Source organism: Jaculus jaculus, chromosome 11 (genome assembly GCF_020740685.1).
Source record: "Jaculus jaculus isolate mJacJac1 chromosome 11, mJacJac1.mat.Y.cur, whole genome shotgun sequence".
In the NCBI taxonomy this organism is placed as follows: domain Eukaryota; kingdom Metazoa; phylum Chordata; class Mammalia; order Rodentia; family Dipodidae; genus Jaculus; species Jaculus jaculus.
In genome coordinates, this window is record NC_059112.1 from 57,358,293 (window position 1) to 57,370,944 (window position 12,652).

At 38.5% G+C, this 12,652-nt stretch overlaps 1 protein-coding gene across 1 annotated transcript in view; it reads right to left on the minus strand.

Moving 5' to 3' along the window:
- Window positions 1-12,652, minus strand: part of Poln (DNA polymerase nu) — a 286,447-nt gene that overhangs the window by 240,280 nt on the left and 33,515 nt on the right. Inside the window, exons 2-4 of the mRNA XM_045130272.1 lie at window positions 11,574-11,623; window positions 8,134-8,631; window positions 3,607-3,803 (exon numbers count right to left, since the gene is read on the minus strand). Of these exons, the coding sequence (XP_044986207.1) occupies window positions 3,607-3,803; window positions 8,134-8,631; window positions 11,574-11,623 (745 nt within the window). The remainder of the gene's footprint in view (window positions 1-3,606; window positions 3,804-8,133; window positions 8,632-11,573; window positions 11,624-12,652) is intronic.

The following is a 12,652-nucleotide window of genomic DNA, read 5'->3' on the forward strand; positions in this document are numbered from 1 at the left end:
GGATATAGGCCCCAGAAGGAAGCTACCATTGTTACTTTGTTAAATGAATATAATGAGCCCATCAAATTACCTTCTAAATGCATGTACTTTTGCCCACTAACACTGTTCTCACTTTTAGTTAGAGAAGCTTCTTTTTACTGATGGCAGTGAATTCTGCAGAGACCCAACTAACTCATCAAGGTGAGAAGAATTAAAAAACCCAGTGCTTAGTACTGGATGAACCATCTCTGAAACACATGTCAGGATTAAGGAACATTGCAGAAGAGGTGGGAAAGAATGTTAGTGCTGCTCTCACTGCTATCCAGAGAAACTTCTCTAACAGAGATGCGGATGGACAGTGAAGAGAATCAAAACTCAACAAAGCTGAAAATAGGACTGTTGAGAGCTCAACACCAAAATGAAACATCCTCCAGGGTTCAGGAAATATTGAAGAAGAAGAGGTGAAAAAAATGTAACATGGTAGGCAGGAGTACTTTGGAGCACTTTTATCTGGACAAGAACTGACTGGTACATCTAGTAGTTGTTAATCCTACAAGACCCATACAATTCTGAGCCCATCTACATTTTGAGAAAAAATAATATCAAAACAGAAGAATGACTACTTGGAAAGAGTAGAATGGAGTGAAGAAGAGGAGACAAAAAGTGGTAATAGGATGGGAATACAATCAAATTACAGTACATTAGTGTATTAAAATTCTCATAAAATGCTAAAAAATAATTATGTCACATTTGAACAATGAAAAGGCATCTATATGTTTTTTTTTAAATTAGGGGTTTGGAATATAGCTCAATAATAGAATCCAGGCTTGGCATGCCAAGGCCCTGGGTTTAATCCTCAGCACTGCAAAATGTAAGTAACAAAATTTAAAAAGCTATTTATTTAGGTTTAAAAGGGACCTTGATACTGAAAACTTAAAACAGGGGTAGTCATGAGCCGTAGGGGTGTAATGTCTGCTGTTGTCTGGCGAAATGTATATACTATGCTTATCAAAAAGCCCAGTAAGCACAAAAAAAAAAAAAAAAAAAAAGCCCAGTAAGCACTTCTGTTAATGTTCACACCCTTATATTAATGCTACTCTCACTTTTGGTTGAGAATCTTCTCTTTTCAGATGGCAGTGACCTTGGGATGACTCAGAAGTTATCATGGTGCTGGAAAGAAATGACCGCAGTGCTCAGTACTGCAATATCTCTATCACACCTTCCAAGGCTCAGGATCTAATGCAGAAGAGGTGGCAGAAAGAATGTAAGAGCCAAAGGAAGGGCAGGACTCCATATAACATGCTCCCTCCAGATACAAAATGGCCTGGATATCCATGGCCTCACAGTGCCTGACACTGCATAAGACCATCGTAAGAGGAGGAAAAGATCATGACATCAAAGTAAAAGAGAGACTGATTGAGATGGGGAGGGAGTATGACGGAGAATGGAGTTTCAAAAGGGAAAGTGGGGGGAGGGAGGGTATTGCCATGGGATATTTTTTGTAATCATGGAAGTTGTTAATAATAAATAAATAAATAAATAAATAGGGACAAAAGTTGAAATCACAAAACTGATTCATAACTTTATTTCTCTGAACATCAGTTTTTTCATTCATAACATGAAGTTATGACCTAGCACACAGAAAATAAAGCTCAGAAGTTATATATTTAAAAAATGCTTATACAAATATTCCAAAAATGTTATTAACTTTTTATAAAACTATATGTGTGTATATATATATATTTTTTTAATGTATTTTTGGTTTTCTCAAAGTAGGGTCTCCCTCTAGCCCACGCTGACCTAGAATTTACTAGGTAGTGTCAGGGTGGCCTCGAACTCACAGTAATACTCTTACCTCTGCCTCCAGAATGCTGGGATTAAAGGTATACACCACCACACCCAGCTTGTATGCATATATTTAAGTGCGATTTATTTAAGTTCATTTTAAATATCAAAGATATAGCCAGGCGTGGTGGCGCACAACTTTAATCCCAGTACTCAGGAGGCAGAGGTAGGAGGATCACCGTGAGTTCGAGGGCACCCTGAGACTCCATAGTGAAGTCCAGGTCAGCCTGGGCTAGAATGAGATCCTACCTTGAAAAACCAAAACTAAACTAAAATAAAACAAAACCCACAGTACTATCTTTAAAAAATAAAATAAATAAATATCAAAGATTCTATCATAAACCAAGCATGGTGGTGGTGCACGCCTTTAATCCCAGCACTTGGGGGAGGCAGAGGTAGGAAAATCCTCCTGAGTTCGAGGCTACCTGAGATTACATAGTGAATTCCAGGACAGACTGAGCTAGAGCGAGACCCTACCTCAAAAAAAAAAAAAAGATATTATGGTAGAATTGGGATTATTACCATTTTATGGCATAAGAGGCAATATCTTAATAAAGTATCTTGGAGCTTATAAAAATGATCTAATATAACATTCATTCATTCAATAATAATGTATGAATAGGAATCAATTATCCTATAGGATTGTTCTTAGCTGTAGGGACACAAAAGGGAACCAAAGTGAAACAGAAATTCCTACCCTCACCTTCACAGTGCTTAGGAATGGAAACAGCAAACAAAATAATAAGGCACATAGATGGTATTGGTGGTGGGTATTATAGAGAAATGTGAAGAAGGGACTTGTGGAGGTGCTGGATTATTGTTGTACCCAGCTGGTCACAGAAGACCTAGCTAACAAGATAACAGGTGGGTAAAAACATGAAGGATACGGTGAACAGAAACTATTTGAAGAAAGAAAGCTCTTTACCAAACATGTCTGCTAAGGAACTGTAGAGAAAATGACAGAAAAAAAAATCACTATCATATTAGTCGCAATGAAAGAAGGTTCATTTGGCTCACAACTGTGTTGGCCAAAAAATCCACACAACATGGCTCCAGCCTTCTGGTTAAGCCTTCTGGCAGTATCACAATATTATGTAGAAACAGAAATGGATCTAGCCATGTGCAAAAGGGGCCAATCACATAAATTCCCTCATCATAACCTCCTACTATGAGAACTCACACTTGAGAATCAACCCACTCTACAAGAACAGCATTAACTCATGCATCAGCATGGAGCCTCCACGACCTACCCACTCTCTACTTCTCTTAAGAGTTCTACCAGCTCAAAATGGCCATACTGGGGACCAAGTAGTAAGTAAAGGACTCAAGCAGTAAGACCCTGTAAGGTGCAAATCATATCCAGACCATGTGCTCATAGAGAAGTACTATCCTTGGTGACACTGAAGAGAAATTAATGTCTTCAGGAGTGAAAACTCATCTCCTAAAGCTATGAGTAAGGAAGAAAGAATGCTAGTTAATGTCACCTGGAGCCCTAGTAGTGACAGTGGACTTTCAGGGTTGGAGGATGAGGCTTTTTTACTAACTTCTCATTGTGAAGTTGATTCAAATCCTGGAATAGGCTCCCATGTCAGCAGGATAGTCCAGAAGCTCTGGGGGGAAGGGACCAGTATTTGCATGCATTTCTTTTAAGTCCTTTATTTTCATATGTCCATACAAAATTTCTAAAAGTTTGTATAATTAAAACTAGAGTTTGGGAAACTTTATATTAGGATCATCAAGCAGTTTAAGCAAGATTTAAGGTGATGAATAAAAATTTCTTACCTGGCAAAGAGATGCTGTGCCACTTGTTCTTGATCCCAGAGAAAAAAGTGCTCTGTTTGTATGTAGATATACCTATCTGTGGAGTTGAAGTTCTTCTCCAGAGCTCCACCACAGGTTGGGGAACTCAAAGAGCTGCTGTCTTCTTCTATATGGCTCTTTAGTAACATCACAATTCCTTTAACAGAGGAAGTCCGAGCCTGCGAAGAAAGTTTCAAAATTAAACACATACATGCATGTTGAAGCAAGACACATCACCTTATAATGAGAGCAAGTACATAGTGTTGCAACATCATTAAAACACTGAAAGAAGAAAAATAATCAAATCTTTTTGTTTTTAGACGGGGTCATGCTATGGCCTTGACAATATTATCCTCAATCAAATCTTAGCATTCATGAGTCATAAAACTCAAGAGTACAAAGATGGAAAGATTTCTGGAATTGATCTAAAGATTCAAAACAATTTGTGTAAAAACTACAGGTGAGTATTTGCAGAAATTATCAAGGTAGTGCTAAAAATTTATGTGGGAATGCAAGAGAACTAGATAGTCAAAACAGTCTTTGAAAAAGATGAACTCAGTTGAAGGAGACATTTCCTGATTTTAAAATGTGCAACAAATACAGTGTGTTTACCAGCATAAGATACACACAAAGGTCAAAGAAAAGAACAGAATATTAGGGAAATTATTAAACAGTCAGGCACAGTGGCACATCCTTATAATCCCAGTACTCAGGAAGCTGATGTTGAAGAATGGTTGTGAGTTCAAGTTCAAGGCCGAGCTGGGTTACACAAGAGTCTGTCTCAAGAAAACAAAACAAAGCAAAAATGAAAACCATAGTTGATTTTCAATGAATATAATATGATGATTAATCATTACTGTGTGAACTTAATTTAGAATAACCATGACAACATCATGGTGTGCCAGGCTAGTGGTGCATACCTTTTTTGTTTGTTTGTTTTTTTTGAGGTAGGGTCTCACTCTAGCTCAGGATGACCTGGAATTCACTATGTGATCTCAGGGTGGCCTCGAACTCACAGTGATCCTCCAACCTCTGCCTCCCAAGTGTTGGGATTAAAGATGTGCACCACCATGACCAGCTCCTGGTACATACCTTTACTCTCAGTACTTGGGAGGCAGAGGTAGGAGGATCATTGTGAGTTCAAGGCACCTAAGACTACTTAGTGAATTCCAGGTCAGCCTGGGCTAGAGTGAGACCCTATCTCAAAAACAAAACAAAACCAACCAAACAAAAAGAAACATCATGGTGTGTCTATGAGGGTGTTTCCAGAAAGGTTTAACTTAACAATAACACCATCTGGTCTAAGGTCCTAAACTGAAAAAAAAGTAGAAAGTGAGCTGAGCACCACCAGCACTCATTTCTCTCTGCTTCCTGACTTGCAATGCAATGTGACCAGCTGCCTAGCTGCCATGCCTTTCCTGACAAAATAAGACTGTACCCTTGAACTATGCCAAAACAAACCTTTCCACTTTTGTCAGGTGTTTTGTCACAGCAAGAAGAAAAGTGGCTCAGACATATACTAAGAAAATTTAATGGTTTGGAAAGAAGAGTGTTTTCAAGAAATGGAGCTGTGACAACTGGTCAGCCACATGCAAAGAGTAAATTTCTGCCCCCTCTCACACTCTATACAAAGGTTAATTACAGGAGGCTGGAGAGATGGCTCAGCAGTTAAAGTTGATTGCTAGTAAAGCCTGACAGCCTGGGTTCTATTCTCCAGTGCCCACATGAAGCCAGATGCAAAAAGTGGCACAAGCATCTGGAGTTCATTTGCAATGGCACTTGGATGCTCTGGCGTACCCATTTACTCTCTCCTTCTCCCTCTCCCTCTCCTTGCAAATAAATAAATAAAAATATTTAAGGGGTAGAGAGATTTCTCAGTGGTTAAGGCACTTGTCTGAAAAGTCTAATGACCCAGGTTTGGTTCTCCAGTGCCCATGTAAAAGCCAGAGATGCACAGAGTGGCACATGCATTTGGAGTTTGTTTACAGAGGCTAGAGGCTCTGGTCCATTCATTCTCTCTCTCCTTGCAAATAAATAAAAATTACAATATATAGTTAAAGAAAATGAACTACAATGGATCACAGATTTAAATATATGACCTAAAACTGTAAAGCACTTAAGAATAAAATGAGGGGCTGGAGAGATGGCTTAGTGGTTAAGGCACTTGCCTGAGAAGCCTAAGAACTCATGTCAAATCTCCAGGCCTCATGTAGCCAGATGCACAGTGACACAAAAGCACACAATGTTACACATGCACACACTGGACACATACATCTGGAGTTTGTTCACAGAGCTGAAAGTGCTGGCACACCCATTCTCTCTCTCTCACTCTCTGCCTCTTTCTCTCAAAATAAATTTAAAAAAAACCATTTTTTTAAAAAAAGAATAAAACAAGAAAATCTTCATAACCTGGGACAAGCAAAATTTTCTTAATATAATATAAAAGCACAAGTTTAATAAAATCAGCTTAAATTCATTAGATTGATTTTTTTTTAAAATTTTCAAAAGCTACTCTTAGGGGGCTGGAGAGATGGCTTAGCAGTTAAGGAGTATGCCTGCAAAGCCAAAGGATCCTGGTTTGACTCTACAGGACCCATGTAAGCCAGATGCACAAGGAACGCAGTGTCTGGAGTTCTTTGGCAGTGGCTGGAGGCCCTAGCGTGCCCATTCTCTCCCTACCCCCAAATATATACATATATTTGTAGCCTGGGCTACAGTGAAACCCTACCTCAGGGAGAAAAAAAAAAAAAACCACGATACTCTTAGGCTGCTGGGGAGATAGCTTAGTGGTTAAAGGTACTCATAAAACCTGCTGGCCTGGGTTCAATTCCACAGCACCCATATAAAGATTAAAAAAAGAGGAAGGGGGGGGGAATTAACATGGGATTTTTTTTACAATCATGGAAAATGCTAATAAAATTTTTTTTTAAAAAGAATAGAAAAAGTGGTTAAAACATATAGCATTTGTTTACATGGCAGAGACCCTGGTGTACCATACACACATATACATGCCAATAAATAGATTTAAAAAATTTTTTAAAGATACTCTTGGGTCTCTCTCTAGCCCAGGCTGCCCTGACATTCACTATGTAGTCTCAGGGTGGCCTCAAACTCATGGTAATCCTCCTACCTACCTCTGCCTCCCAAGTGCTGAGATTAAAGATGTATGCCATTATATCTGGCTGCCCTCTTTTTTTCTCTTACGCTTTGAATAAATTTTTGCTCTGGTCAACTTTAAAAAGAAAAGAAATTTGAAAGAGCAGGCCATAAATTGAGACAACTGCAAATTATGTGTATAATTAGAAACACAAAACATGTAAATAACACCTATAAAGCCAAAATAAACAAGTGAGACAGTTTAAAAATGGCCAAGAAACTTGAACTTCACCAAAGAAGATATATGAACATCCAGTAGTCACACCAAAGATACTTATTACCAGTTAGGAAGCAGCTCAATTCAGGAGCACAGTGAAATACCATTGTACACTCACTGGAATGGCTAAAAGAAGAAAGGCATATATTTGCAAGGAGGTTGAGAATTTTAAAACCCTCAGAATGATTGGTAGGATATAAAATGATATCCCTCTTCTAGTAAACAGTGTGGTGGTTGCCTAAAACTTGATGAAGACTATACATCGTCCATCACTCGCTATAGAAGACTCAAAATCTTATTTCTAGCTCTATCAAAATCAAAAGCTAACAAATAGGATTTCTTTTTGTTTTATACATGGATGTGTTGGGAGGGGAACATGCATGTGTATTTGTGTTTGTGTATATATAAGCAGACATGTGCGGGTGTACAGGCATGTGCGTGTACATGTATGTGGAGGCTAGAGGACAACCTTGGGTATCATCTCAGGAACACCATCCACCTCCTTTGAAATAGGGTTGCTCACTAGCATGGAGTTAACCTTCAGTATGTGTGTGAATGTATATCATGCACAGACACATGAATACATGAGTGTGAGTTCCATGGTGTGCATGTGGAGGTCAGAGGACAACTACAAAGGGTTTGAGACAGGTCTCTTGTCACTACAAATGAACTACCAGACTACAAATATCAGACTAGCTGGCCTGTAAGCTTTAGGTTCTCCTGGCACTACCTCCCATTGTCTTTGTTGTGTTGGGATCACAGATGCACGTGCCACTTTGCATCCACCTTCATATAGTTATTGGAGAAATTAACAAAGGCCAACAGGCTTTGCAAGCAAGTACCTTTAATTGATGAAGCACCTCCCCAGTTCCCAGTGATCCTTTCGTCTCTGCTTCCCCAGTATTGGGATTACAGGTGTATGCCATCATGCCTGGAATTTTATACCAATACTAGTGATGAAACTCAAGTTCTCATGATCTCAAGGCAAGCACTTTACCAACTAAGCTATTTCCCCAGCATAGTTGCTGTTTTGAGACAAGTCCTCACTCTGTTGCTCAGGCTGGTGCCAGATTCCAGGATTCAAGTGATCCTTTTGCCTCGGTGTTCCAAGTGCTAGGCAACAGATATGTACTCACCTGGTTATCTCTTAGCTGAGTGGAGCCATCCTTATATAGCAGTGTCACTACCAGGCCTGCTGCCTGATTGAGCACTTCCATTAGCTGGAGTTTTGACAAATCATCCAAATACCTAACATCACAAAGTTGATTTCTAAATGCTCTTGAGTCCTCAGAGTTGAGACAGGTGTCATCCTCACAAGAATCTTTTTCCAATGGCATGTGTTTACTTGTTGTCTCTGGTGAACTACTACATGTAATATTTTTTCTCTTAAGATTCATGCTTTGCTCATGTTCATTATTCATATTTTCCTTTAGACAATGCTTTCTCTTTTGCTCCATTTGTTGTAAAACTGAAGTTTTTTGATTACACTGTGGGATTAAAGAGCTGCAAGGAGCCAATGAGGTGACACTCTTCCATACTTGGTCAGCAGACATCTGGCCTGTGAGTTGAGTAACGGACTGAGAAGAAAGCTTTATTGGTCCTCTTGATGCACGGCTAGTTAAAGAGTTAGGATTCTGTAGAAAAGTGGAAAAATATTTCATTAGAACATGAATTCATATACCAAATTTATAAACCAAACTTATTTCTGGTACAAGTTGTGTATGGTGGTTTGAATGTAAAATGTCAACTATATACTCATATATTTGAATACTTAATCCTCAGTGGGTGGCACCATTTAGGAAGGTTGTGGAAACTTTGGAGGTAGTGACTTGCTAAAGTAAACATGTCACTGTAGACAGGGGACTTGAAATTATATAGTCTATCCTTGCTTACTGCACTCAGCTAGTTCACTCTTTCAACTTCTTCCCTGATAAAGTGAAAATGCACATCTGGCCCCTCTTTCCTGCACTCCCTGTCATGGTGAAACTTCCCCTTGAAGCTGTAAGCCAAAATAAGTCCTTTCCTCTATAAGCTGCTTTTGTCAGGTGTTTTTGTCCCAGTTATGAGAAAGTAATTGCTACATTGTCTCAAGACAATGTGCGGACACAAACTATATTATCTGCATGCTTCCTCTTTTCTTTCTTTTTTTGTGCTGGGGATACAGCCCAGGGTCTTGTACATGACAAACAAGTGTTCTACCACAGAGCCATACCTTCAATCTAACGACCACACTTTCTAACAAAGCTATACACTGTCTTTCTAGAGCAGTACACATCTGAATCACTGGGCTGGAGTAGACAGAGCTCAAAATGCCTTTTCCAGCCATCTTTCTGGCAATGATCCATGTCATTGAGGATGTGCATAAGAGTGACAGTTACTAATTTACAACTTCCAAGTGCAGGCAAGTTACAGAGAAAATAAGATCACTAAAACTATTTGATAATATGTTAATAGATCTACAAAAAATCAGCTCAGCCGGGCATGGAGGCGCACGCCTTTAAACCCAGCACTCGGGAGGCAGAGGCAGGAGAATCGCTGTGAGTTCGAGGTCACCCTGAGGCTCCATAGTGAATTCTAGGTCAGCCTGGGCTAGAGTGAGACCCTACCTCGAAGAAAAAAAAAATCAGCTCAGCAGTAATCCTCTTCCTCATTCTAGTGATGTACAATATACATCTACAGACCCACAAACTAATGAATGGGAATAAGCACCTCCATTCATTTAATTGCAGAATTTATTTATAATAGTACTTTGTTTTGGTGTCTATTTCTAAATTTATAATACATATCTTACTTTGAACAACTGCATTGTAATATTACTTTAAATGTAATTTTGAAAGAAACTTTTTAAACTGGTTATATATGTCACAGAAAGTTTATATGCATATTTTTATGATAGATATGGTATATGGTTTTCAAGAACAGAATTTCAAGCATAAAATTAAAATATTTAAAAAATTGTGAGGCTGGTAAAAGCTCAGCAGGTAAAAGTGCTTGCTTGCAAAGCCTGTTGGCCTGGGCTTGATTCTCCAGTACCCATGTGTGGTGGCTTGATTCAGGTATCCACCATAAACTTATGTGTTCTGAATACCTGATCCTTAGCTGATGGCAATTTGGTATTGGAACCTTTTTGGAGGTGTGTTGCTAGGGGCAGGCTTATGGGCATTGTAGCCAGCTTCCCCTTGCCCGCATTTGGCACATTCTCTTGCTGCTGTTGTCCACCTGATGCTGGCCAGGAGGTGATGTCCACCTTCTGCTCATGCCATGTTTTCTCCTGCCATCATAGAGCTTCCCCTAAAGTCTGTAAGCCAGAATAAACCCTTTCCTCCTATAAGCTACTTTTGGTTGGGTGCTTTGAGCCAGCAATGAGAAGTTGACTACAACATCATATAAAGCAAGACACACAAAGTGGTACATGTGTCAGTTTGTTTGTAGGCAAGAGGCACTGGTATACCTTCTCTCTCTCCTCTCAAATAAAGAAAAAAAAAAAAACTAAGAAGGATTAGTCAAGAAAGGGAATTCAACAGGAAAAAGAAAATTTTTACAAGATTTTGTTCAAGTATTTTTTAAAGAGATAATGTGGGTACCATTGATAGAATATGGTTTAAATTTGGTATGAAAGTTTCACTGTCAATATTAACAGTATTTCAGTGATCATGTCCCTTGTTACTTTTTAAACTTGTGATGAATATTTTAAATTTTCAACTTTACAATATTTTGGGAAGTACATGGTTTTTCAAAATTCTAGAGCTAAATAACCATCCTATTGGCACACGTGATGGGTTCTATCATTTTCTCTACTTTGCTATAGAGAGTTTAAAGGTTGGAAGCTGATTGGGCATGGTGGTGCACGCCTTTAATTCCAGCACTTGGGAAGGAGAGGTAGGAGAGGAGGATTGCTGTGAGTTCAAGGTCACCCTGAGACTACTGAGTTAATTCCAGGTCAGCTTGAGCTAGTGCGAGACCCTACCTTGAGGGGGATAAAAAGGTTGTTGAAGCTGAACACAAGCAGTTTGCTCCAGAGTCCATTCTCTTCACCATAAAGGTGTCTCCACCACTACTTCCTAAACAAGACCATTTTGTACTACCTACTTCCAGTACTCTAACATTCTAAGGTCTTTCCCCTCAACCTCCTCAATATTTTTCAACATCCTTCCTCTACTCTCTAAAGGTAGTCTCTTCAATACTCCACCTCCTAATCATCCATTACATGTCAACTTAAATACAATTTTCATGCTTTAGAAAGACAAACCAAATTCCTGCTCTCATCTCCTAGAGAAGAACACGGAAACAGCATAACACTGGGTTAGATTCCCTCCTCTTGTCCTTCAGAGAACTTTGAATTTAGTCCTAGCACAGTACTTGGGCACATTCAAGAACAGATCTGTTGTACATCTCTGTCTTCCCTGGCCCCCATCCAAATTAAACTCTATAGTCCTAGAGAACAAAAATTCTCTTTAAAATAAAAACGTACCACATTGTATCTATGGTGCTTGGCATATATCAGGATACTTACTAAGTACTTATTGAACAAATAAGGAATATCTGTTTAGAATCAATTACATTTGCAAAGATTTACCTTTGTTTCTAATGGTTGATTCTTCTTATCTTTAGCTGTCACTTTTGTAGCTTAAAAGAAAAAACAAAAACTTATAAATGTATTAAACATTGAAAAATAAATCACATAATTAGCTAACTATTAATAATGGCCTCTTCAAAAACACAAATTACCCATTATCCATTTTCCTAAAATATATAATAAAATCACAACCAAAATGCATAGGACCATTGAAATAAGTGGTATGTAAAGTGTCTTCAAATGAATGGGAGACAGGTGAGTAATTATGAGGTATTCATTGACAATGGTTACATTTGTATTTGAGTACTTGATTCTGAATGCTAAAAGTACATGAATAATACTGCCACAGAACAACTGGAGGCTTAGGAAAACATCACTAATATCAACATCTAATTTAGACTTCTTTCAATAACTCTGGGCTGAACAGTAAGTGAGGGAACTAGAATTGACTACCAAGAAGTATGACTTGGAAGTCTATATTCTTAATCATTTTGACAGATGTTTCCTCTCCAAGAGCAAAACTAACCACAAAATGCACATGAGAGGATTTCATCTCCAACACACATGCACGCATGCATGTACACACACACGCACTACTAAGGATAAATTTAACAGAGGAGGCTTAACACCATTAGTGATGGAAACTAAAACCTTATGCAAGCTGGGCATGTTGGCTTGCGACTTTAATCCAAGGACTGATGGAACAGAAGTAGGAGGATTGTCATTAGTTCGAGGCCAGTCTGGAGCTAGAGTGAATTCTAAATCAGCATGGGCTAGAGCGAGACCCTGACTTAAGATAACAAAACAACCAAAGAAAACACCTTATACAATGGCATGAAACAAGAAGGTGCAAATGGAAAGTTATAGCAGTATATGTATTAACTGTTTAATTCTTCCAAATACACATTTCATGCCATTGCAATTAGGGATACTACAAGATAAATGAATTTGATAAAATAATTTCAAAGTGAATACAAAAATCAAATATCTTAAAATAGTTTTTTTAAATAAAAGAATTGCTTGATAAATTATCAAAACATACATTAAAAGCACAATAATTAAATCAACATGGTGTTTGA